At 43.2% G+C, this 27,998-nt stretch overlaps 1 protein-coding gene and 1 long non-coding RNA gene across 3 annotated transcripts in view; both read left to right on the plus strand.

The window, feature by feature from the left end:
* Positions 1 to 477: 477 nt before the first annotated feature.
* Positions 478 to 27,998, plus strand: part of LOC307191650 — a 73,233-nt gene continuing 45,712 nt past the window's right edge. Inside the window, exons 1-3 of one of the 2 annotated variants that reach the window (XR_013829814.1) lie at positions 478 to 945; positions 18,392 to 18,508; positions 23,847 to 27,963. This is a non-coding gene — a long non-coding RNA (uncharacterized lncRNA). Of the gene's footprint in view, positions 946 to 18,391; positions 18,509 to 23,846; positions 27,964 to 27,998 lie in introns of those variants that run through there. The other variant, XR_013829813.1, reaches the window with a different exon arrangement.
* Positions 6,084 to 15,956, plus strand: LOC307191484 (RNA-binding protein with serine-rich domain 1-like; the record flags this gene model as incomplete). Its single annotated transcript, XM_079931618.1, has 2 exons — positions 6,084 to 6,155; positions 15,051 to 15,956. The coding sequence occupies 2 exons, from the start codon at positions 6,084 to 6,086 to the stop codon at positions 15,954 to 15,956; spliced, it is 978 nt and encodes a 325-aa protein (XP_079787744.1).

The raw sequence follows: 27,998 nt of genomic DNA on the forward strand, positions 1-27,998 counted from the left end.
TTTCACCAATGAGAAATTATTTCTAACCTCAGTATGCTAATTAACAAAGCCCCTGGGATAGACAGAAGATAAAGATGGCTGGAGCCTGTAACCAAACCCCTCCGGAATGTGGCTTCTGAATGGAGAATTTCAAATTTAACCTACCACCCCGCAGCGTGTGTTTTCCCAATTAGGGTTCTTCAAATATCGCGTAACCGTTCCTAAGAAGAGAATAAAACTAAATTGAACATATCATACCACACTGTCTATGCTGAGACAATTTAAATTCATTGTAAGGATCATGTAATCACAGACACATACTGCTCACTATTTCTTGGGGCTATTCATATCTCCTAGTCTGACAAGGTAGTTACCTACCCTTTCAGGGCAGCCCCCAGCAACGGTCCTCTGGCCTGGTGTCCTTCCAGCCAATAGAACGAGGCAGAGTTTGGTTCAGAAGCAAAGGAAAGTTTTATTCTTTTTTTTTTTTTTTGCGGTATGCGGGCCTCTCACTGTTGTGGTCTCTCCCGTTGCAGAGCACAGGCTCTAGACGTGCAGGCTGAGCGGCCATGGCTCACGGGCCTAGCCGCTCCGCGGCATGTGGGATCCTCCCATACCGGGGCACGAACCCGCATTCTCTGACTTGGCAGGCGGACTCCCAACCACTGCGCCACCAGGGAAGCCCGAAAGCTTTATTCTTTGCAGAGGTACACGCTCCAGAGAGGTGGCGGGTCGGGCTGCTTTATAGGGATCTCGTTAGCCGGGAAAGGGGGCGGAGCTCTCGCGAGGCTGGCTCAGCGGCGTGGCTCTCGTTCCAGATCGCAGTGCTGGCCGCAGCGTCTCTGCGCACAGTCTGCTGACGCCATCTTGCACTGGGTGTCGTTCTCAGAGCTTCTGCCCGCGACCAGCCCGGCTGAGGTGCCTGCGTAGCGGTTTCACAGGAGGAGGTCTGGTCTGGAGCACCAGGTGAGAGGCGTCTGCCCCTGGCACCCTATGAGACGAAACACAGAGGGGGAAAAAAAAAAAAGGTTAGACTTTATTACCCAGATTCTATTTTTACTCCCCAGGAATTGTTAATGGGCTTTGCTGGTGACAAATCCCTCCTGTCTTCTGTGCCGCTCCTCAATCTTGAGGGGCACTGAGGGGCGACGGGTCCGTCTTCTATAACTGCTTTCTGCTAAGTTTGGGCGTCGGTTGTTATAACCCCGGGTTGAGGAGCAGAAGTTGTCCCCAGCAGCCCTTAGATCTGTTTGGTTGTCACCAGGCCTCAACTGTGACTCTTCACATCGCCGAGTGACCACCACTTGGAGTTTTATAGATTCTAAACTTTTGGAGACAAAGGACAGCAGACAATTTAGGATGCAGGCCCAAATATTAGCAAGAGAATAATGGTCATGAAGGGGCCCAGGAAAGGTACAAACCAAGTGACGCTCCGGAGGGTCTGCGTTACTCCCTCCACATATGTTTGGCCAGATTAGGCGGCCTGGTTTCTGCCAGCCAAGTGGCTTTTCCCAGTGGTCCGTCTGTGCTTTCTCCAATCAGGCCACTTTCATCAATGCAAAAACTGCACAGTGTATTTTCCAGCACACAGACCCCTCCCCAGGCAGCTAACAGATAATCTAAGGCAATTCGGTTACCCAGGACTATACCAGCCAGTGAGCCAATGGACTTTTGTCATAGCTTGAAGTTGAGGTGGGTCTTATTGGCCACCAACACCACAATGGCTGTTACGTTTTTTATGTTGACAGAATTATATAAGATTCCCCTGGCCAAGGTCACTAGAACCCCTATGAGAGCAATGATTCCTGCCATTAGTAGTCTGCTCTTTGGGGGCACACTTTTGTTGGTTTTTGGAAGAGAAGCTTCAGATCAGAGAGAGGTTCGCACAAGTAATCAAGGGGGTCCGTTGCCCCAGGTTATCAGAGGCTGGGGCTCGGGAGCCCTCTTCACTCAACTGTGGTGAACCCATGGAGTGACCCCCTGCAACTTCAGGGCAGAGTAGGTGGTTAGGCTCACCAAGGGGGGTTTGTTCCACTCAGGAGTAAGCTGGTCTCGGGGGTTGCTAATTTTCCAGGTTTTTAGATACACCCAGTCTCCAGGCCGGAAGGGGTGGAGGGCTGTGTCAGTGGGTACGGATAGCACCTGGTTACCATATTCTGTGAGGGCTTTCATGGTTTCTCCTACCTGGAGGGTGTACTTGAGTTGTTCCATTTCAAGGGGGCTAAGGTGTCCCTTCTCTGAGGCTTCGAAAATGGGTCTACCATATGTAAGTTCAAATACACTTAAATTTAACTTATATCTTGGAGCAAACGACATGCATAGCAGGGCAGTTGGGAGTAATTTAATCCAATTTTCTTGAGTCTTCAGGCATAGCTTGGCTAAGGTTCATTTTAAGGTCTGATTGGATCTCTACTTTTCTCAATGATTGGGGTCTCCAGGCTGAGTGCTAGGTCCATTTTATGCCTGGGGCACTTGTCCCTTTTGCCATTTGTGACATGAATGCTGGACCATTACCACTTAGTCGGGATCTTGGGTATTATCTCTTTTAGTAATACGTTAGGCACTTCAGCTGCCATTTCAGTTCTAGTGGGGAACACCTCTACTTACCCTGAAAACGTGTCCACTGGCACCAAGAGATACCTGAAATTGCCTAGTACTCTCAGCAGGACAGTGAAATCAATCAGTCGGTCTTCCCCAGGATATGTCCCTATGGTCTAAATGCGCCTTATCTGGGGACCTCTGAGGGCTCTGATGTTGGGTGTGTTCCTGTTTAGATGAGGCAGGTCTCAACTATCCAACTGATTATATTTTTCATGCCAGGAGTTACCACGACCTCAACTAACCAATTACGTATACAGGGCTTCCCTTCTGTAATGAGTTCCTTGATGAGCCTGCCTCATGGCTTGACAAGCTGCAGTTTGGGAAAAGAAGTATTTCCCGTGTTCATTAACTAGCCACCCCTGGCCTCCTAGATCTCTGTTGCAGCCCCATTTCTGGGCTTTGTCTCATTCTTCCTTTGTATAGACTAGGGAGTAATTGGATAGATCTGGCCTTTTAGGTATGAGGAGTAATTGCCAAGTTACTGGTTCTAGGACCGCCCTTTGGCAGTTGCCTCTGCTTTGCTGTTTCCCTTTATTACCTCTGTATTCCCTTTTTGATGACCCCTCCAGTGAATCGCCACCACTTTTTTCAGGAGTTGCACTGCTTCTAGGAGTCTCAATATGTTTAAGCCATGTTTCACCTGCTTCTTCTCTGCAGTAAACATACCTCTTTTCTTCCAAATAGCCCCGTGTGCATGTAGGATGGCATAGGCATGCCAGCAGCCTGTGTAAACATCTAAGATCTTCCCTGTCCTGAGCTCTGGGGCTCAGGTGAGGACCATCAGCTAGGCCTTTTGGGCTGAGGTCCCTGGGGTAGGCTTCATGCCTCAATGACTCGGGTCTGAGATGTCCCTGCATATCCCGCCATCCTTTTTTTCTCTCTCATAAAATTGCTCCCATCTGTGAACCATTCCTCTTTGGCGTGTGGGAGAAGCTGACTTCCTGGGTCAGGGCAACTGGAGTATATCATGTTCTATACAATCATGCTCCAGGGGCCCCATTCCTGTGGGTAGCAGGGTGGCAGGATTTAGGGTGTGACAGGTTTTTATGGTAATGACAGTTGTCTAAAAGCATAGCCTGAAGCTGAATCGAACTTCCGGGGGATAGCCGCTCTGTTCCCTTAGAACTTACTAAAGCCTGACCCTGGTGGAGAGTCCAAATAGTGACTGGCTGACGAAACATTAACTTTTCAGCCTCTGTTAGCAGGATTGAAATAGCTGCTGCTGCCTGTAGGCAAGGAGCCCATCCCTTAGCGGTTTTATCTAATTGTTTAGAGAAATAAGCAACCACCCAAGTAAGGGGTCCCAGTTTTTGATCTAATACCCCAAAGGCAATTCCCCTTCTGTCATGAATGTAAAGGTCAAAGGGTTTAACTAAATCTGGGAGGGCCAGAGCAGGGACCTGAAGTAATTGCTTTCCCAATTCTTTTTTTTTTTTTAATTGAAGTATGGTTGATGTACAATGTTGTACCAATCTCTGCTGTACAACCAAGTGACTCAGTTATACACATACAGACATTCTTTTTTTATATATACATTCTTTTCCATCATGGTTTATCACAGCATATTGAATATAGTTCCCTGTGCTATAGGACCTTGTTGTTTGTGTTCTCAATTCTTTTTGTTTTTTGGCCGCACTGTGTGGCATGCAGGATCTTAGTTCCCTGACCAGGGATCGAACCTGTACCCCCAGCGTCGCGAGTGCGGAGTCTTAACCACTGGACCGCCAGGGAAGTCCCTGCTTTCTCCATTCTTGAAAGGCCCCTTCACATTCTGGAAGGATGAAGATCCTTTTCTTTCAATTTTTCATATAAAGGCCTAGCTATTAGACCATTAGGTATCCAGATGTGGCAAAGCCCAGCCATCCGCAGGAAGCCTCTAAGCTGTCTTCTAGTTTTAAGAGGGGCAGGACTGCAAATGGCTTCATTCCTTTCCTGGGGTCGGCTTGTCTGACCTTCTGTGAGGATGAGGCCTATGTAGGTAACCTTAGTTTGTGATATTTGAGTCTTTTTCTTGGACACCTTATATCCTTTATCAGCTAGGTGGTTCCGGGTGGTTACAGTGTTTTTGTCAGAGGCCTCCTTAGTTAGGTTGGTGATCACAATGTCCTCTTATATATGAGGGAACCCTCCCCCAGATATATTGATAGATCTTTAAGGTCTTTAGCTAAAGTTTCCCCAAAGATGATGGGGGAATTTTTGAACCCTTAGGGTGGGACTGTCCGGCAGTATTGTTTTTGTTGTGTGTTTGGCTCCTGCCACTCAAAAGCAAAAATTTCATGTGACTCTGGGGTGATTAAAATACAGAAGAAGGCATATTTTAAATCTAATACAGAATACCAGGTCCTGGTGGATTGTAGAGGGGTCAGCAGGGTGTAGAGATTAGGGCCGACTGGATGTATATTCTCTGTGGCTTCACTGACTGCCCTGAGGTCCTGTACCATCCAGGGTTCCCCACTGGGTTTCTTTATGGGGAGAATTGGGAGTATTACAGGTGGATTGGCATGGCCTAATAAGGCCCTGGTCAACTAGGCCCTGTATAACAGGGGCAATGCCCAACAAGGCCTCCTGACAGAGAGGGTACCATTTTCTATTGGGCCATGTATGTCTGGGTTTTAGATGGACCATCACAGGACTGGCTCCTTTAGCTCGTCCCACCCATCCCGGGGCCCAGACCTCAGACCTCAGGATTTCTTCCAGGGAGGTCAACTTGCTATGTCCAGGGAGGTTTGTCCTCAGCCATTATCATCTTGTGCCCCTTGTCTAGGGGATGCCAGTCTCCATTTTGTCTCCCATTAGGTGGATAGTAATTCCCAATTTATGTAAGGTATCCCTTCCTAGCAGAGATATAGGCATTTGGAGACATATAGGAAGGAATGGGTGAGCATTCTAATGGCTCTATGAATGCCCATTCTTGGGCCTTCCCTGATAACCCCATAATTTTACAACTCTTGTGACTGTGTTTGCCTGATCTGGTGTTCAAAACCAAGTAAGTGACACCAATGTCAACTAAGAATTCAACAGGTTTTTTTCTCTATGTCCAGTGTCAGCCAGGGCTCCTTGGGGGTCAGTTGGAGTGCCAGCTTAGGAGTCCCCTGGCCCTGGCATTCTTCTTCTATTTGGACCATCTGCCTTCAGGGTAGTGGGCAGGATCTGCCACTTCTGTCCCCCTTTGGGGGCAGTGAGGGCATTCTCTCTTCCAGTGTCCCTCTTGTTTACATATGGCACACTGATTGGGTCCTAGTTTCCTTGGTTTGCTGTCCCTCAGTGGGGGCCAGTGGTCACTCACCAGAGTGAAAGGTCTCTGTGGGCAGTTAGTCCAGATTCCTGTGCTGACCGGTTGACACTAGAGGGCAATAGCCAGTAGGTGGGCCTGCCTCTGGGTGTTTTTATCCTCTTACTTTTCCTCCTCTATATATCTGTTTTTAAACACGCAGTAGGCAACCTCCACCAGGCAAGAGATAGGGATATCTGGTTCTATTTCCAGATTCTGAAGTTTATGCATAATGGCGAGGGCACTTTGGGAAATAAAATATGCCCTCAGGCTTGTATTCCCTTCCAGTGACTCGGGGTCAGTGGTACTATAAATTCGGAGACACTCCTTGAGGCGCTCTAGCAATGCCGAAGGTTTTCTGTTGGCTCCTGGTTGTTCTCCTTTACTTATTTATTTATTTTTTTAATCTTTTGGCTGTGCCACACAGCATGTGGGATCCCAGTTGCCCAACCAGGGATCGAACCCATCGCCCCCGCATTGGAAACATGGAGTCCCAACCCCTGGACCACCAGGGAAATCCCTGATTTGCTTTATCTTAGTCCAATTGACAGGTTTCTTTCCTGCTGCCTGGATTCCACTTAGGTCATATTTTTATAATGTGTCAGCCTGTCTTTTACCTGCTTCTCCATTGTCTCAGTCCCGGTTGGGTTTGTTATCTAGGACCGCTTGATTCCCAGGTCTGAAAACGGCATGACCTACATTGTTTCTGTTCTCTTTGTATGCTTCCTCTCAGGTTTTCAAAAAGACTGTGGCCTTTTCTTCCTCATTAGGAGTACATTGAGGAGGCTCTAAATGTCAGCCCAGGTAGGGTCATGGGTCTGAAAAATTCCCCTAATCAGATTCAGGAACCTCTCTGGATCTTACCTCAACCCCTTGCTATGACTTTTCCAGTTATACAGATCAGAAGTGGTAAATTGTTGTATACCTGGATGAGCCCTCCTTCTCCACTGGGGACCAGCCTCAAAGGGAGTACTTTTCCTTGTGGGTTGTTGGACCCTATCTGGTAATTAGTCCCACTCCGTTTATGTGCTGAACCACGTTCCAGGAGAGGAGGCTGATGTGGAGGGGACTGCTTAGGTCTGTGGCCCAAATCAGGTTATACGAAGGAAGGGGGTAGGGAGGGAGTAGTAGGAGGAAGGTTAGGGAGGAGATCAAGAAGGTCCTCAGCGGAAGGGTCAAGGACTGGTATTACCTCAGTGGAGAGAGCCCACAACCTTTTTGAAGGCCTTTGTTCTGAAAAAGCCCATGAAAAACGACATAGGGAATTTCTTTCCATTTCTTTTGTTTCTGGCATAGAAGTTCCGGTTGTAAAATGGTATTGTAATTTAGAGATTCACTGACATGCCAACTTTCTCCATCTCCCAGCTAATATTGGGACCAGGCTGTATTACATAGGAAGATTAACTGTTTTCTGGTCAGGGGATGATACCTGAAGAACTTACAGTTCTTCAGGATTCACCCTAATGGGCATAAGTATGGAGGACATTTGGTTCCCCATACCTTAGATGTTCTGTTTTAGATTTGTTTCCAACTACTGAGAGGGAGGTTGGAGTGATTTGTTGGCGTGCAAATGCCACAAGATTTGGCTCAAATAAGACTTCCAGTTCAGGAAATTTGGAACCAATACCAAACTGTTAATGGGTTCCTCAGAAGACCCAAATAGGAGATGTCCAAGTGGCGTGGATGCTGATGTTACTTGGAGACGCCCCCTTGAATTTGTAATGACCCGTGCTAGAGACGGTTAGTCCCTCCTCAGTCAAAATACCCCGCGTGGGAGGTTAGATGGCACTGACTCAAGGATAGAGCAGCTTAGCCTCTCTAGTTCCTAGAGTGTCTAGCAAGTCCAGAGCCTGGTGGGTGGGTCCAGGTGGGAGGGCCACAATCAGTCCCATCTGGGTCACCAAAAATTTGTTACCAAACCTCCCGAGTTGGTCCCCCCAAAAGGGTTCACTCGCACCAATAGAATGAGGCTGAGTTTCATTCAGAAGCAAAGGAAAGCTTTATTCTTTCCTCAAGGAATGCAGAGGCACGAGCTTGCACTCTAGAGTCCATGCTCTCCCTTAAAGGCCATTGGCGGGGCTGCCTTATAGGGTTCTTGTCAGCAGGGAGGGAATTGGACTTCTTGAGGGTCAGGCACAGCTGTACTGCTCACAGCGATCCAAAGTGCTGCGTGCAGCATTTCTACACACAGTACGCTGCCACCATCTTGAATTGCAGTGTTGAGCACAGCACTTCTGCACACAGCCCACCAAGCTGAGATATCACGCACAGCCATCTCACACAAGGAACTCTGGTCTGAAGTGCCAGGTGCAGGGCCTCTGCACGTGGTACCCAAGTGAAACTAGACTAAGCACAAACGAAAAAATGTTTTATTTTTTCTATTTTATTACCCAGATTCTATTTTTATTCCCTGGGAATTGTCAGTGGGCTTTGTGGTGACAGCAACACCAGTATTTGTGATTACAAAAATAAGACTCATCACCTGCCTTTAAGAATGACATTTGGTTTAGGCTTGGAAGTCACCATAGAAGCCCAAGTCGTCTTTTGTCTTAACCTTAGCTGTTATGAATAATACTCTCCTCTCAGTGTAGTCCATGATTCTCAAGAGGAGTTGGGATATTGGGGAAGGATCCCATTCCAAGTTTGGCTTATCAGAATCTCCTAAGGGAAAGACCTCTCCATCCTGTTAATCCTCCCAAGAGGGAAAGTTACTATTCATCTTCCCAAACCCAGCACTCTTAGATTGCAGTCCCATAGGACTCTTCTCTGGAGTCTGTATTTCACCATTCCCTTGACCTTAATCAGTAACAAAAGCTTTATAATACTACCATGGCATTGCTCACCCCCCACCCTTTCCCCCACCCTTCCCCCACCCAGGTTTATAAACTCCTTAGCTCCCTTGCCTCTGGGCAAGTCTGTCTATAGCATCTCACAAAAGAAGAAGAAAGAAAGAGTAGAAAAAAGAATGTCTAGCCCTAAGCTTCCTTTTGCATCTGTATGCTTGCTGGTCTCTGAATCCCAGAAGCAGTGAAAGGTAAATAAACCTCTGGTCTATTCTTCCTTTGTTCTCTGAACTGGGACTTCACTCCCGAGGAGATTTTCTTCTCAGATGAGATTTGGAAAGGTCTTTTTTCTTTGCTTAGATGGTTTGAACTGATAATTTGCATCTACAAAGGAAACTAAAAAATACTGAATAGCTCTTAGAAAACACTGTGGAGACACTCCTTAGGATAAGCTTGCCTCCACTCTGAATGAGAAGAGACCTCCAAGTGAATGAAAACCCAAAAGCAAAATTTTCAATGCTGAGTTAATTTTAATATTGTCCCTGGATAACTCTCTCTAAGGTCAAACAGAATTTAATTCACCAGCCTTAAAATCAGTACCCCCTCTCCCCACCAAGGAAAACATTTAGATAATTTCAAGATAAACAAATAAAAACATAGGATTAAAAAAAATTAACCTAGTATTACAAAATAACCCAATATTACAAACAATAGAAGAGTAAGATAGGAAAGGCTCATGTGAAATTCTCACACAAGCCCACCTCCAGTTGAGTTACTTCATAAAGCATAAGATTTTTGAATAAAATATACACAGTTTATTCTGTTTATTCTCATCAGTTCAAACCAGAATTGACTTTCATAAGAGAAATAATACAACAAAAGATAGCAGCTGAACTAAAATAGATAAAATAAAGAGATGATACAGATGAAAGAAAAGCAGGCATTACTAAAAAAAAAAATCAGAAATAATGGAGCAGTAGCAAAATCAAAGTTATAACACAGAAAAATTTTCTGTCAAAAGAAAACAGATAATGCATTGTGAGAAATGACCATGTTATAGAGAAGGGGGCATTGTGAACAGAGCAGTGCTCATACATACCTTGGGGGTAGTTTTAAATTCCAAACACAAAGGCAGCAGGGACTCAGCCCGCAGCGTCCTGCTGAGGAATTTATGAGGTTCCTTGGCCGCTTCATCTAGCACCTAATCACAGAGCCACTTTTACCTGAAAATTCTCCTGTTTCCTTACACACAACCATCAAACACTTTATAAAAACAGAGCTTCAGGCTTCAGGAAATACCAGACAATGACAGAGTTCTGTGGAAGTCAGAAAGAATCAGCTTTGATCTTATCAGACTGGCAATAATGATAGAAATGTAAGTTACACTTATGTCTAATAAGAGGCTTGATGAAGTCCAGAATGCTGGGCTGGCCATTATCTTTCTTAGTACAAATGAGAAAGAGTTGGCTAAATGATATTTACATTCTGGTGATAACCATGAAAAAAAAAAGGACTTGTGACAAGGATTCTCTCCTTGGGCAGCTTTACTGAGGTTTTTCTAGAGCCTCCATCTCAGGTGCACCTGCTGATGTTGGCCTTCAGTGTCCATCTTTGAATTGTCCAGTTTTAGCAAGAATCCTGCAGTCGGTTTAGCCAGAATCCCCACCCTTGATATCTAATCACCCTCTGTATCTGATCAAATTCCTCATTCCCCACCATCCCCCAGGCAATATCGCCCTACCCTGTCTTCATCAAGAATCTTGATAGGTCAGTGTAGTGAAGAATTACCCATCTTTTAATAATTTTCCATCCACCGACCCCTTCACCCCCACCCTGCTTCTTGGTTATAAATCTCCATTTTCCTTTGTTGTATTCAGAACTGAGCCCAATCTCTCTCACTGCAAAATTCTACTACACTAGTCCCTGTACTTATCAAGATAGTCCTGAATAAGATCTGCCTCTGCGTCTATAATAGGTGTTAAGTTAATTAAACAAGGAGGGTGTTAGACTAAGGTGGCTTTAATGCCTTAGTAGCCTATGTAAGCAAACCCAAACCTAAGCCTAAAATGCCTCAAGGTTAAGAAATCAAAACGTACAGACAACAGATCACGAACAGACAAGTAGTCTTTTCCAAATATGCAAACACTTATTATAGCCAGTCAGATAACTTCCTTGCTTTGCTTCTACATCTTCCCTATAAAAGATGCTTCCACATCTTTCCCTTAGGTCCTGCCAATGGGGTGCTCCTAGCCACTTCAGTTCTGGTGCTGCCTGATTCTTTTTTTTTCCCCCCAGCTTTTTATTTTATTTTAAAAAAACTTCATTGAGTTATCATTGATGTATAATATTATATGTTACAGGTGTACAATACAGTGATTCACAATTTTTAAAGGTTATACTACATTTATATGTATTATAAAATATTGACTATATTCTCTGTGTTGTACAATAATATATCCTTGTAGCTTACTTTATACCTAATAGTTTGTACCTCTTAATCCCCTACTCCTATATTTTCCCTCCTCGCTTCCCTCTCCCCCCTGGTAACCGTTAGTTTGTTCTCTATATCTGTGAGTTTGCTGCTTTTATGATTTATTCACTAAAGTGTTGTATTTTTTAGATCCCACATATAAGTGATATCATATAATATTTGTCTTTGTCTGACTTATTTCACTTAACATAACACCCTCCAAGTCCATCCATGTTGTTGCAGATGGCAAAATTCCCTTCTTTTTTATGACTGAGTAGCATTCCATTTTATATATATATAATATATATATACATATCACATCTTCTTTATCCATTCATCTGTTGATGGACACTTAGGTTGCTTCCATATCTTGGCAATTATAAATATCAATAATATGAACATTGGGGTGCATGTATCATTTTGAATTAGTGTCTTTGTTCTTTTTGGTTACATACCTAGGAGTGGAATTGCTGGGTCATGTGGTAGTTCTAGTTTTAGTTATTTTAGAAATTTCCATAATGTTTTCCACAGTGGCTGCATCAGTTTACATTCCCACCAGTGGTGTACAAGAGTTCCCTTTTTCCCACATCCAAATAAACTTTAAAATTTAATAAGTTCTGGTTTATCTTTTAACACAAGTGTTACGAATAATATTTTCTTTGACACTAGGTAGGGCAAAAATATCTCCAATTTAAGTATGTTAGTTGAATATATGTTTGTCTCTGCTCATCCAGAAACTACTGAATAATAGTAAAGTCCTATGAGTCACAAACCTGAAAGGGCAAAGAGAATAGGCGAGTAGGGGAGAAGTGTTGTCAACCAAAGTTTGGGAGCTGGAATGAAAATGAAAGATAGGTAATTTGCTTACCAGGCCAGAGAGTGCCTGAAAGGAGGGCACAACGGTATGTGGAAGTGGAATATAAGCAAACTGACTCACAATGGTTTTGTTTTGCTTTTTAAATTTGAGTTTATTTAAGCAAAAATTGATTCATATCAGGTAGTGCCAAACCACAAGTTTGGGTTAGGACTAGTGCTCCTGATTCACAATGTTGAAGCCCAGACAGTCTCAGGAGATTTGAGGCACCAGGGTCCCCCAGAGGTGGGTTGCAGATGGTCTAAAAACAGAGGAAAAGTCTGTTTTTAAAGTAGTTGGGTAAAAGCAGGAAAGAATGAGGTAAAGTGGCAGTGATCCTGTGTGTGGAGTTTGCCTCAGATGTAAGCTGCAACACAGAGCTAACTGACAGAACACTTACCTGAAAGTGAAGAGCCCTGAACTCCTACTTTAAGCTACCTGTGGATGACAGCACCTTGGAAAGCTACCCTTAGATGCTCTCTGAGCACAAGCCCCGCCAATGGTGACCTCAAAAGGAAATTGATAGAAAGATTTTATACAGAACAATGCAAGCCTCTTTGGTGGTTTCCATTCCAATATGTAAAAGAGCTTGGAAGTCATCACTCCCAACCTCAAAACAAGAAAAAAGCTGTACAAACTGAAAATCAATCATTCTTCTTAAAACCATCAGAAAATTGAGGTTACAGGACAAATTCCCACTCCAAAAACTGAAGAGACAGGTGGATCACAGCTTACATGGAACAGAAGCCACTGGAGCTGAAGCCTGTGGGAACACTTCAGATGTTATTGACTAGTTACTGGAGATGGAACAAGGACTGGCTTGAGAGTTAAAAACTCTTAGGGGCTCAGTCTCAGGGTACCCCCTGATACTTTAATGAATTTACCTCCAGGAGCCCCACCAGGTTTTCAAGATGAAAATAACACAAAAATCTTCTCATGTTTAGGGTAGGAGAAGGAGAAAATCACCACTATAAATATATCCAGACGGAGAGTTCTGTTCTCTATTAAAAAAAAAAAGAGTTCACCCTCAGAGAAACTAATGCTTTACCAGAGCCTAACCTATCCCAGAGGGAGGGGAATTAGACAGCCTTCCTGTCCTTCTCTAGCCTTCCTGTCTCACATAAAAGGAGGGGGGAAAGCCTATGAAAATTCTTCTGGGGCTTCCCTGGTGGCGCAGTGGTTGAGAGTCCGCCTGCCGATGCAGGGGACACGGGTTCGTGCCCCAGTCCGGGAAGATCCCACATGCCGCGGGGTGGCTGGGCCCGTGAGCCATGGCCGCTGAGCCTGCGCGTCCGGAGCCTGTGCTCCGCAACGGGAGAGGCCGCAACAGTGAGAGGCCCGCGTACCGCAAAAAAAAAAAAAAAAATTCTTCTGAAGGTTGCAACCCATAGACACAGGCCCACTAAAAAAAAAAAAAACCAAGATTCAATCATAAAATTACAGACTTCTTCCTTTCTGTAATACCTTGTCACCATATAAACAGGATTCTGGTATAACAATAGTGAGTTACAACTGACAGAGCTGTAAGAAACAGTCTCTAACTAAGAAAGAGTTGCTAGAGAAGCCCAAAGGGAACAGGGAAGGCAAAAACAAAAACACTAGAGGAAGTTGAACTCTCTGACACCTACAGCTACAGCAGACAGTAAACACAACCTAACACCTACCCAGGTAAACATAAAACCTCAGTTTTATGTTTATCTCAGTTCCTATTACCCAATACATTATGTTCAGCATTCAACAAAAAATTCAAAGGCATGCTATAAGGCAAGAAAATATGCAGTCTGAAGAGACAAAGTGAGCATCAAAACCAGTCTCAGATATGGCAGAAATTTTGGAATTACGAGGCAGAAATTTAAAATAATTATGATTAGTATGCTAAGGGCTCTAATGGAAAAGGTGGATAACATGCAAATACAGATGGATAATGTCAGCAGAAAAAATGGAAACTCTAAGGAAGAATCATGTTTAAAATTAAAAAATAAAATATTGTAACAGAAATGAAGATTGTCTTTGATGGCCTTCTTGGTCTGTTGGACACAGCCAAGGAAAGAATTAGTGAGCTTGAAGATATTAATAGAAATTTCCAAAACTGAAATGCAAAAAAAAAACACAAAAAAACAGAACATTCATGAAACGGAACAATTGCAAAGGTGCAGCATACATAAAATGGAAATACCAGAAGAAGGAGAAAAAGGGTAAGAAGAAATATTCGAACTAACAACGGCTGAGAATTTTCCAAAGTTAATGACTGATACCAAATCACAAATCCAGAAAGCTCAGAGAACACCAAATATGGTAAATACCAAACATCTACACTGAGGCACATCATTCAAACTGCAGAAAACAAAACAAACAAAAAATTCTTGAAAGAAACCAGAAGGGGAAAGAACCCTTGCCTATAGAAGAATGAGGATAAGAATTATACCAACTTCTTTCCAGAAACCAGGCAAGGAAAAAGAGGGTCAGTGAAATATTTAAAGTGTTGAAAGAACAAAACCAAGAGCCTACAAGTCTCTATCCAGCAAAAATTTCCTTCAAAAGTGAAGGAGAAATAAAGACTTTCTCAGACAAACAAAAACAGGGAATTTCTTGCCTATAGACCTGTCTTTTAAGACATGTTAAAAGAAGTTTTGTAGAGAAAAGGATTATTTAGGTCAGAAACTCAGATTTACATAAAGAAAGGAAGAGCAGTAAAAAAGAGTAAAAAAATCAAAGGAAAATAAAATATTTAATTTTTCTTATTCCTATTGATCTAATCAATGTTCATTCAAAATAATAATAGCGGAAGTGGTCGGGGCCGCGGCGGGAGGAAGGGCGCCCTCGCTTCGCTGGCTCTGTGGCGGGCCCAGTGAGGACCCCGGAATTCGGAGCAGCCGGGAGCCCGGCCTCCGCCCTCGGGGCCCTCTCGCCGGGCTGGAGACCTAGGCCCGCAACGCCGGGCCCTACCTACCCTGGAAGTGCTCGCGGCCCGGCGCCTGGACTGGGGAGTTGCTGCACTTTGGCGTAAAATCAATTAGGGATTGTTTGTCAGACTCAAGTTAGAAGTGAGAGTTCAGATAAGTGAGGCCGCCATTGCTGCTTTGAACACCTCAGAAGGGGAGAATAGATTTATCAGGAGTGAAAAAGAAGAGCTTGCTAGGAGTCAAAGAAAATAAAAAGTCCAGCACTAGGGCTCCTTCTCCTACCAAACGCAAAGACCGCTTTGATGAGAAGTCCAAGGATCGCTCCAAAGATAAGGGGGCCACCAAGGAGTCGAGCGAGAAGGATCGTGGCAGGGATAAAACTGGAAAGAGGCGCAGCGCTTCCAGTGGTAGCAGCAGCACCAGGTCTCGGTCCAGCTCGACCTCCAGCTCGGGCTCCAGCAGCGGCTCCAGCTCATCTTCTGCATCGAGCCACTCAGGAAGTTCCAGCACATCCCCCAGCTGCAGCTCCGGCAGCTCCCCTGGCTCTCCGAGTCCTTCTCGGCGCAGGCCTGACAACAGGCAGCGTTCCCGCTCCAAATCCAAACCACCCAAAAGAGATGGAAGGGAAAGGAGAAGGCGGAGCCCTTCCCCTAAACCCACCAAAGTGCACATTGGAAGGCTCACCAGGAATGTGACCAAGGATCATATCCTGGAGATATTCTCCATCTTCGGGAAAATTAAAATGATTGACATACCTGTAGACAGGATGCACCCCCGTCTGTCTAAAGGCTACGCATATGTGGAGTTTGAAAATCCAGATGAGGCCGAGAAGGCGCTGAAGCATACGGACGGAGGACAAATGGATGACCAGGAGATCACTGCCACTGCTGTGCTGGCCCCCTGGCCTCGGCCACCCCCCAGGCGATTTACCCCTCCCAGGAGAATGCTGCCACCACCTCCCATGTGGCGCAGGTCACCCCCATGGAGGAGGAGCAGGTCGTGTTCCCCTCCGCGCGGGTCCCCCGTGCGCCGGCGATCCTGCTCCCCGGGCCGCCGCCGCCACAGGAGCCGCCCCAGCTCCACCTTCTCCCAGTAAGCAGAGCCACCGAAGCTCTGCCCTGTGACTTGTATCCCGTCCAACTCACTTTTGTCACTTTTCTAGCAGGAGGATCGGTAGGAAAGAAATCCCTCACTCAGGGGCAGGCTTCGAAGGTGAAGGCAGTAATTGCTGTTGCCCCTGGCGGCAGAGTTCCGGCTACAGGAGTGTTGTTGGTTTGGGGTCGTGCTTATGAAGATGCCCTCCAGTTTTCTGGCTAGAAAGCTTCCGCATTTCTAGTTCCTGAGAGTCAGTTTAGTGGCAGAGCCAGCAGGGATGAGCAGGGGGCTCCAAGAAGTGGTACAGCCCCAGCCTGGGAGCATGTTTTCCCATTCCACAGATGATGTGGGGCCCATCTGGTGGGCTGGTTGTGCCCTATCCTGTTAGCCTGGCCCTGCTCCCCTGCTCGAGTCCTCTTCTGACCTCTAGGGCCAAATACCCAAAATGGTTCTGTTCACGTGTACTCATGTGCGTGCACACACACACACACACAAACCTACGTCTTCCTTTCTCTCTGAAACTGGTAAGTTGAGAGCCAGCTCTGTTGGGTCATCACAGAGCCCCCTCGTTGTGTTGGTATTCATGGTGGTCGTGCAGGTTACCTTGGCAACGTGTGCGTTGCTTTTGGGGCTTTTATTGTACAGTCAGTACTATACATTTTCTGTTTTGAGTTTTGTAACTTTGTAGCATTTTAGGTAATACTGTGTTTGTACTTTGTTGTATAGAGAAAAGAATTGTGTTGAATAAACCTAGGATTAGAGTGCAGCTCAAGTGTTGGGTTTGCTGCCTCCTTCCTGTCCCTTGGCCCCAAAGGCAGCTTCAGTTGTGAGGTAATTAAACATGATTGTCTAAAAATAATAATAATAATAGCAACAATGTATTAGGTGATTATAGTGTATGGATAAGTGTAACGAATGATAGCAGTGTTATAAGGGATGGGAGGAAGAAGTTGAATACTCTGTTATAATGTATCTGCACTAGCAGTATAGTATTATTTGAAAGTGGACTTAGTTATAAATGCATAGTGTAAACTCTAGGGCAAACACTGAAAAAAAATTTAAAGTATAATTGATATGCTGAGAGGAGGGAAAATGGAATTGTATAAGATGTTCGGTTAAAACCAGAAAAAGCAGGGCTTCCCTGGTGGCACAGTGTTTGAGAGTCCGCCTGCCGATGCAGGGGACACGGGTTCGTGCTCCGGTCCGGGAGGATCCCACATGCCGCGGAGCGGCTGGGCCCTTGAGCCATGGCCGCTGAGCCTGCGCGTCCGGTGCCTGTGCTCTGCAACGGGAGAGGCCACAACAGTGAGAGGCCTGGGTACCGCAAAAAAAAAAAACCCAGAGGAAACAGAAAACAGGGAAAGAAAAAAAAAAGAAACAGAAAGTTCAATAAATAGAAAACAGTTCTAAATATGGCAGATATTAATCTAACTATATCAATAATCAGTTTAAATATGAATGGTCTAAATACACCGATTAAAACACAGAGACTGACAGACTAGATCAAAAAATAAGACTCAACCATGTTGCGTACAAGAAACCCACTTTAAATATAGAGACACAAATAGATTAAAAGTAAAGGGAAAAGATACACTATGCTAATACTAATCAAAATAAAGCTGAGTAGCTATCTTAATTTCAGACAAAGCAGATTCCAGGATAACAAAAATTATCAGGGACAAAGAGGAGCATTACCTAATGATAAAGGGGTCAATTCTCTAAGAAGGCATAACAGTTCTTTTTGTGTATGCATCTAACAGCAGAGCATTAAAATATGTGAGACAGAGCCTGCTAGAGCTGTAAGGAGAAATAGACAAATCCACTATTATAGTTGGAGACTGCAACTCACCTTTATCAGTAATTGACAGAACATCAGCAAGCACGTAGTTGAAGTGAACAGCATCATCAATCAACTGGTTCTAATTGACATTTATAGACTTCTTCATCCACAGCAACAGAATACACATTCTTCTTAAGCTCACGTGGAACATTCACCAATAATTACTATTCTCTAGGCCACCAAACACACCTCAACCAATTTAAAAGAATAGAAATCATATGATGTGTGCTCTCAGACCACAATGAAATTAAACTAGAAATTAATAACAGAAAAGTAGCTGGAAAATCCAAAATAGTTAGATATTAAACGACACACTTCTAAATAACAAATGGATCAAAGAAGAAGTCTTTAGAGAAATTAAAAGTATTTTGAACTAAATGAAAACGAAAAAAGTGTTTAGATCTCTAGATGTACACCTTACCCCCACAGAGCTAGGACTCGGCCTTTCCCCCACCCTGGCAGAAGACTAGAAATTTACTCTCTGGAGATCCTGCTTTGAACTCTGGACTCAGGACAATAGGCATAGCTGAGGATGCTATCTGAATAAGAAGAACTAAGTAATAGTCTACACACCATGTATCCACTCTGTTTCCCAGCCCCTTTCTCCTACCTGTCTTACAGAATAATAGTAACCAGGAATATGCCCCTGTGGGAGGCAGAATAATGGTCCCCCAACGATGTCTACATCCTAATCCATGGAACCTGTGAATATGGTATGTTACATGGTAAAGGGAAATCAAGGTTGCTAATACACCTGGATTATATGAGTGGAAACTAAATATTACTGGGGATAGAGAAAGTGGACATTGGGGTACAAAGGTGGAAGGATTCCAAGGTCTAATGCCTCCTTTCCCACACTAGGAGGTTAATAAATAAAACCTAAAACTCCTAAGTCAAGAAATAGCATTTTAATACTTTAATAGTGATTTTTAAATGTGGAAAAAACATTAAACAACAATTGAATGAATTAAAATGACTTCCTCTGAAGAGTGGAAATTAAAGATAGAGCAGAAATAAGACAGAGGATGATCATTTTTCATTAAAAGATTTAAAAATTATTTGATAAAATTATATTTTTGAAAGATTAATGTTTGCATATTCTATTTCTTTAGATACAAAATCCTCTTCTTATGTTTACTGATAGTTATTGAGAAATATTTTCTTGGTATCAGACAATCTCAGATCCCTGATATAAGCGTTTTCTTCCCAAGTGTTGCAAAATGCAAGTGAATAAAGAAATGTATTGGAGGATACAGTGGGAGTGGGGCAAATGGATGAAGGTGATCAAAGGGTAAAAACTTGCAGTTATAAGATGAATAAGTTCTAGGGATCTAATGTACATAGTGACTATAGTTAACAATACTATATTGTATACCTGGAAGTTTGCTAAGAGAGTAAATCTTACAAATTCTCATCACAAAAAATAGATAAATAAATAAATGGTAAGTGTGTGAGGTTATAGATGTGCTAACTAAACTTATTGTGGTAATCATTTTGCAACATATACATGTATCAAATTATCACATTATACACTTTAAACCTACACAATGTCATATGCCAATTATATTTCAGTAAAACTAGGAAAAGAAAGAAATGTATCTGACAGATCCAAATATAAACATAACATGAAGCTCCATTCTTCCATAGTTCTGAACACTTCATTCAATGCTTTCCATGGATTTTTTTTTTCTTTTCATCCTCCTTCTAACCCTCTGTATTAGTTTCCTAGAGCTGCTGTAACTAACAACTACAAAGCGGGTAGCTTAAAACCATAGAAATGTATTGTCTCACAGAAAACAAGGAAGCTAGAAGGCCTAATTCAAGGTGTCAGCAAAGCTCCAGGGGAGGATTTTCCACACGTCTTCCTGGTTCCTGGCAGGTGCTGGCAATCCTTGGCGCTCCTTTTCTTATCAGTCCGGTCTCTGCCTTCATCATCACATGGTGTTTTCTCTGTGTGTGTGTCTGTGTCCAAATTTCTCTCTTTTTATAAGGATACCAGTCATTGTATTGGGGCCCACCCTAATCTAGCTCAACATCATTTTATCTTGATTACATCTGCAAAGACCTTATTTCCAAATAAAACCGCATTCACAGGTACTGGGGTTAGGACCTGAACATATCTTTTGGGAGGGTGAAATTCAGTCCACAACACCTTCCCAGCTAATTGTGTTATTTATTCTAGCATTGCTTTCCTTCCCCTTGCCTCCAGACTTCACCTTAGCCCTGCTTCTGTAAAGCCAAACTAGGCTTCTCTCAGTAATGTAACTGTTTAAGGAAAACACCTCTTCTGAATGTGCCCCAACCCAAACCTACCAGTCCCAGGAAAATTGTACACTCCATTGGGCTAACCTAGTTCCTCCAGTTGGGGAACCCCACAATACTTAGTAGTTCCCAATTGGAGTTGATATGCAAATGATACAAAGATCTCAGCATAAAAATAGAAGAAATAATGATGTGATTGAAAGAGTACAGGGTGTGAAATCAGAAAACCTGAGTTACGATTTTGATACAAACACTTAGAAAACCAGGACCAACCCAGGTCTAAATTCTAGTATAATGTTATTTCCACCATTGCATGGCTAGAAAGCTCCACCTGTGATCCATATTAATTCCCACACCAAGGGCAACCATAGATGGCACTGAATGTATTACCAACATTTGAATGGAAACTCCTCAGGAGAAGGAAGAGAAGGAAGGGAAGGAAGAGGAACAGAAGAAAGAGGAGGAAATAGCAAATATAGTGTCCACAAAATCTCTTTTAATGATTGTTAAACAAATACACAGAGAAAAATTCCAAAGGCAAACTCTCTTAGAGCTTCCCTAAAGATGAATGGCAAGAAGACCTTGGCTCTTACCAGCATGTGCTTCATGCGATTTCGGTTAGTGGGTGAATCATACATGCTGGTAATGAATTTCCCAGGCTTTCAATTTTAAATGGGAGTAGATAGTGCAAGACATTCATTTTAACGTGGAGTGTTTTCTCCTGATGTTCATAAAAAGAATCCATTGTGTTATGATTAGATAATGCTTAACCCACCTCCGGAATGTTTTCAGAGTGACAGAAATTTATTTCTCAGTGACATCATCAAGGTTCAAGAAGGTCTGATCAGCATACTTACAAAGCCCTGTGATCCTAAAAGGGCTAAGACAAATCCTCCCCCTCCTTTGTAGGTTCCTCCATCTGCGCTTGGGTAATAATGCCTACCTTTCCATTCTAAACATAGAATAAGAGAGTAATTAAATAGAGCCTAATCATAGCAAAAGAAAATTCTGCTTTTTTAAAAATCTTTCTTCAGAATAATTTAGTTGTGCTTCACATGTGCTTTGAGCAAAAATTTTAGACTAGAATTTAATCTTAATACTAGTAATAAAATGCCATTTTTTCCTCAACCTATCATAATTACTCCATAAGCACATAAATTTTAACTTAAAAAATTACATTTAAGACTATCCATGCAAATAGATTGTACTTATGGACAGAACCACTGCAAGTGGTGATACCCAAAATCTTTGATGCCCCCCAAATACCCAAAACAAACAAACAAACAAAAAATCTTTGATGCCAAAACTTTGAAGGATTTGGCTTCTGAAAATCAGCAAATCCAGGCCAAAATCATCAGATCAGCAAATTGGATGTACTGAACTTGACCCAGTGCCCATGCAGTCAGTTTAGATTTGTAACTAATACAAAAAGTTGATTACTTCTCCTTAGATTTGTTGCTTTGAAGGGACATCAGGTGAAAGACTTTGGATATGACAGAGAAGCAGTCAGGTATCTCTTAGAGATTTTTAACTGTATAAGGTTAACTGGGCATTCTTCCCATTGAAATATCAAACTACAGCAACATTGTATATCAACTATACTCCAATAAAAATTAATTTAAAAAAACCAAATATCAAATTACAAAAATAGAGATCTTTCTTGAAACAGCTAACAATACTTAACCTTAAGGAAAAGTTAGGTTTAACACCATCAATTCACATTTTAATTGTTTCTTTATAATTGTGAGGTTTTTTTAAGACAAGAAATGCAATTAAATAAGACAATTGACCTAAAAAGAAATCTATGTAGGGTTCCTTTCTTTTAAAGTAATCTCTTCCTCCTCCAAAGGCAGATTACTCTACAGATAGCAGCTATAAACCAAAAGAAGTAATAACTTTGGTTTTGGTTTTATAACAATCAATAAAAAATATTTAAATTCTCCAGTCAAACAAGATTCCCAAGGATTGTTGCTGGAATTGTTTTTATTACAGTAATTACATAATAACTCACCGGAATGTAAAGTAAGAAGTTAACTGAGACAGACCACTAATGGAAAAAGCAAGGCATTGGGGGTATTTTTTTCAGTGTCAGGTTTTTTCCCCCAAACATCTCAACATTGGACATTTAGTTGAAAAGGGGAATGGGAGAAGAGGCACTATGTCTGTTTACATACACCAGTTTCTCTATATACATTAAGGAATGGAGAATGGGACAATGAAAGACTTAACAAAGTTAGACTGGAGTAGTTAGGATGTAGTAATAGGAAAGTGGGGTGTGGGCGGGAGGGGAACAGACTTGTTACCTGAGCATGTGCCACCTGAGGGAGCACAGTTCTGGAGTAGAGTGAGGCTCCCTGTGTAGTAGACACCTCCTGCTGCTGGGACACAGCTTCTCCCATCCACACATTCCCAAGGCAAGTGTGTCCCTTAAATTGATTGCTCCCATCAACCCTCCTCATTGACAACCTGTGTTACTCCTTGTACCTATTACCTAGTTAATGATTCTGCACTCATTTCCAGTGTGTGTGTGTGTGTGTACACGAGGGAAGCAGGTTCCCAGACCACCACACAAGTCTAACACCAGCTGGGTGTCCTGCAACTCAACACAGTTCTGACACTATCCACCTGGAGTCAGCATCAGATCCCATAGGTTAAGGACTCAGCCCTTAACCCCCTTCATTGCCAGTTGCAAGTCCAGGTTGTCAGATGTGCTTCTGACTAACTGGCTACAGATTGGAGGTTCCAAGCCCCGCTTCCTTGTATTCAACTAATTTGCAACAAAGGCTCACAGAACTCAGTAAAACAGTTTACTTACTAGATTATCAGTTTATTATAGAAGGACATAACTCGTGAACAGCCAGATGGAAGAGGTGCATAATGGAAGTTATGTGGGAAGGAGTGCAAATCTTCCATACTCTCTCTGAACGCTCCACTCTCCCAGGACCTCCATGTATTCACCAACTGGAAGCTCTCCAAACCCTGTCCTTTTGAGGTTTCATGGAGGCTTCACTACATAGGCATGATTGATTAGATCGTTAGCCACTGGTGCCTGAACTCAGTCTCCAGCTCCTCTCCCCTCCCTAGAGGTTAGGTCCCAAACCTCTAATCACTTGGTTGATTCTTCTGGCCACCAAATCCCATCCTTAGGTGACCTAGGGCTTTCAAAAAGTCACTTCACTAACAGAAGTTATGGAGTTCATCACCTAGGAAATGCAAGAGTTTTAGGCCCTTTGTGGCAGAAACAGGGACAAAAACAAAATATATATTTCTTACTATAAATCACATCTTACTAGTTCATGGTATATATTTCTTAATCTTCAGTGGTTCCACAGAACTGCCTTGTCCCATGTTGGTTCTCAAACTGACCCTTGTACATGGAGGGCAAGGAGAGACTGAAGAAAGAGGCAGAGCACTCCAGATTGGTAGGCAGTGGGTTGAATAAGAAGGAAACTTACTTGTGAGGCTTGTCTTGAGCACCGAGAAACAGTACATCTTTGCACCTGCTGCCAGAATCTCAAAAGTTTGTATTGAGGCCTTAACGGTTTCAGTCACATATTCAGTCCTGTCGTTCTCAACACCACATTGCTCTGTCCAAGATGCGTCCTTGAAAATGGTTCCAACTGTGGGAATGGTGGACAGAGCATACATTTCAAGGACAGGGGATAGGGTGAGGAGCCTCCCATTGCCCTGGTCCAGCTCAGGAGTCAGTCGGTGGTCACATCTTCTCCATGACCTCTAATATCCCACCACCTTCAAATTAATACGATCACTGCTATCCTCCTCCCTCAGGCTCTTCCTGGGCAGCGGTGACCAATCTCCTCCACTGGGCTGCCGCTTCACAACGAAGGAACCAGGGCTACACCTAAGGAACACACAAGCTGCACCTGTGCATGAAAAACAAAATATGTTTAGAATAAGGTTTTAGAAGATAACTATTGCTATTAGTTACCTTACTCTTAATCATGTGATGTTTATGCTGGAAGAGACCTTGGAGATGAGGAAACTGAGGTTCAGAGAAGTGAAGCGGCGGGTCTGAGGTTCACACTGAGTGAACTGTGGCATCAGCATGAGCACCCAGGTGCTTGACCTACTTGTGCACTACTCTCCATCACTCCTTCCTCTCTCCCATCAACCATCCTGAGTCTTAATCCTTGTCTCCTCATAGTTTTAAAGGAAGAAAATTGAAACCTTCTTCTATTTAATTTACTGTTAAAAGCCCACCAAAATCATGCCCAGCTCTTCACATGTAAATATTAGAGCAAAAAAAAATAGTGGAGACCCATGCAGTGATCCAAGTCCATGTCTGGACATATATTCCCTGAGAAAATTGTGCCCATCTGCACCAGAATATTTAACAAGAAACTTCATGTATTTTGCCCACTGCATCCTTGGCCTCTGCTTCACTGAGAGGGAGACAGTCCCGAATATGGACTGCCGTCCCGTATCTGATCCACTGGTGGAACCAGTGGCCTGTGGTGGCTACCAACTTGGTGCCGGGGACATCGGCCTGCTCATTCCAGTTGTTCTCAGCTTGGTAGGGGTCCTTTTTACATTTATCTATCTAGGTGACAAATATTTTGCCTTCCCACTCAGCCAGTTTTTGCCATAGATCTTGTCATACTGGGGTGCCTTTGATAGCTCAGTGCACTTTTTGTTATTTCCTTTACCATATGACCAGGTCACAGGCCAGGCCCAGGAGTCCATGAAGGTGTAGTATGGAGGGGATTTGAAAATAGCCTGCATGGCTACCCACACAGCCACTTCTCTGCTCATTGGGTCTGTCTGTCTGATCCTTGATTGCTAATGATGTGTCCATCTTGACACCTGCTAATGAACCCCCTCAGGCTTTCGTCTTCCACCTATGAACCAGGCCATACCTTCTGCGGGAACCTCTTCTAAACGTGGTCCCAACAGGCTACTGGGGTAACCAGAGGCTTCATTGCACCCAGAAGTGGTCTTTTAGGGTGAGGGCCACGTGTTTATGCAAGCATGTGATACTAGCACGTAGTAATAGTCCAGGAGCTGTCACTCATCTATATCAGTCTGGGACAATGTGGTCCAGGCAATGACCTCAGATGGTTGGGTCATTAACCTCTAAAGATTTGTAGGATCAGCTCAACATGTCATCTTTTTAGGTACAATTTGGGATGGAGCCCAATGGGACATTCTAGCTAACTTTAAGGAGAAGTTTCTGACTATACTTATGTCAATTAAAAATTAATCAGTTGATCTAAGAAAGAAATGGAAAATTTTATTTCAGCCAAATTGAGGATTTTAACCCAGGAATAGCATCTCAGAAAGCTCTGAGAACTGTTCCACCCATTAGAAGTCAAAGCAGTTATATAAGTTTTTTGAAACAGAGGGCTGTATGTTAAATGACATATTATTGACAATTTACACAATCCAGATCTGCAAGTACAGGGTGGTGGGTCATGTGACCCCTTACAAGATCAAGAAGGAATGTTATCTTTTAAGGAGTTGTCTTACGGTTGAACTGGTATTTCTGCCAATGGGGGAGGTTTGGTTGATGCATAATGCAGATACACAATGCACAGTAGAGGGGAGAGTGGAAGTCAAAGGGCAGAGAAAATTTTTTATGTTTAAATGTTTCTTGTCTTGCCATAAAAGGTGAATTTTATTTCACCCCTAGTACTCCCAACTTTAACAAAAAGCACAACACCTGCTGGGGCTTTTTAGGCACTGGAGACAATACATTCCACACCTCCACATTCTGCTTGTCCCACTGGTGCAGGTCACAAAACCCCACCTTAGAATTGGAACAGAGGCACACTGGAGGAAATACAATGTGCAGTACATCCAGCCCTGCTCAGGGGCTCCGTGGCCCTTCAGTTCTTCTGAACTGTAGGTCTCAGCAGTGTTACTGAACTGAACTTGGGTCCATTCGCCTGTTGTGCAGCAAAGCCAATCTACTGACAGTGGGTTGTGGTGAAGGAAATTACAGTGTTTATTGCAGGATTGCAAGCAAGGAGAATGGGCAGCTCATGCTCAAAAGACCCAAACTCCCTGATGACTTTCAGGGAAGGATTTTTAAAGGCAACATTAAGGGTGAGGGTTGCAGCTCGTGGACTGTCTTCTGATTGGTTGGTGGTGAGGTAACAGGGTGATGTTTTGGGAATCTTAACAATCAACCTTCTGGTTCTAACCGGTCTGGGGTCTGCATGGTTATTATGGTCAGCATGTAATCACCTTTTCCACCTGGGCCGGGGTCTTATTTTCTGCAGAACTCAAAGATATGCATCAGATTGTTATGTACATCCCTTCAGGAGGAACTAGGACTCTGAACTAGTGTTTATTTTTATTTTTTTTATAAATTTATTTTATTTATTTATTTTTGACTACATTGGGTCTTCATTGTGCACAGGCTTTCTCTAGTTGCGGCGAGCAGGGGCTACTCTTCATTGAGGTGCACAGGCTTCTCATTGCGGTGGCTTCTCTTATTGTGGATCACAGGCTCTAGGAGCACAGGCTTCAGTAGTTGTGGCACGCGGGCTCAGTAGTTGTGGCTCACAGGCTTAGGTGCTCCGCGGCATGTGGGATTTTCCCAGACTGGGGATTAAACCTGTGTCCCCTGCATTGGAAGGCAGATTCTCAACTACTGTGCCACCAGGATAGTCCCTGAACTAGTGTTTAAACTATCATTACTTTTCTTGCTTTTTCTTTGTTTCTGCATTCCGTCATTTCCCTCATTAGTAATAGCTTGAGTCTGCTCTTTGGAACTTAGGGAAGGCCTAGGAGAATAAAGCCTTTTTCTAAAAACAAGAAACAGGGGACTTTTGTATCCAGGAAGGCCCTGCAGAATTCTGCTTGGTTTCAGCACCACCCACCCAGTTCGACTGGAGCCTATTCCAGAAAGAGCCTGCTACTGTCATTGGATGACCTGTTAGGTATGAACCAGGAAATTCCAACAACCACCAGGTACTCTGCCTTTGAGCAACAGCTTCTTGAGGGACCCCAAGCTAACATAATTATGTTCTTTTTAGTTCTCTATATATGTATTCCATTCATCAGTTTTGTTTCTGTTTTTGTTTTAATGTTTAAAATAATCATGGCAATCTGTATAGTAATAAGAGTCAGAGAGAGAGACATAATCTGGTAGCCTATCTGCGGGGGCTGGTAGTGTTGCTGAAATGTCTAGAAAACATTTCTGACCTCTCAGTTCAGAATTTTGAAAATGTGGTAAATCATGCTCTACTACCCAGCAATCATAAATGGTTTCTTTGTATTAACTTCTTGAGAAGAGGTCTTTTGTTTTCCAATCTTTAAAGCTGCCCTGAGGCAAAAAATACCAATACGGGTGAAATTTTTTGCAGGTATAGGGGAACAGAATTTGCCATCCCAAAATGTATCTCTTCGGCATATTAATTATTTTAAGCTAGTTATTTTCTAAGAAACAGCAGACATGGGGAAAACTCTGAAAACAAAGAAGGAGTTACCCGTTTGTAAGAAACATTTATATTTGTGAGTGAAATCTCCTTTTGTACAGATGCCTCCTTCACTGTACCTGGAAAAGGAGGATGACCAAATCTCTGGAAACTTTTATCAATAGAGAAGACACTGACTTAAATCTGTATAACAACCTTACCCTTGTTTACTGCGCTTTTCCTAGTCACCTCCCATAACTGACTCTCCCCTCCCTCAAAATCCTCTTTTGTCTTTAGCTGAAGGTGGTATTTAAGAGAGGGCTTTGCCCATTTTGGTGAGTTACTCAGTTTCCCTGGATCTTTCCCATGTATACATGTTCTTAAACTTTTGTTTCATTTTCTCCCATTAATCTGTCTCATGTCGATTTAATTCTTACACCAGCCAATAGAACCTAGAAGGTTAGAGGGAAACTTCTTCCTCCCCAGCACAGTTATTTGTCTAACCGTTCATTCCACATTCATGGTCTCAGTGATCCTCATGAGAATTATTCTATTATTG

The sequence above is a fragment of the Stenella coeruleoalba genome (assembly GCF_951394435.1).
Source record: "Stenella coeruleoalba genome assembly, chromosome: 9".
NCBI classification, from domain to species: Eukaryota; Metazoa; Chordata; class Mammalia; order Artiodactyla; family Delphinidae; genus Stenella; species Stenella coeruleoalba.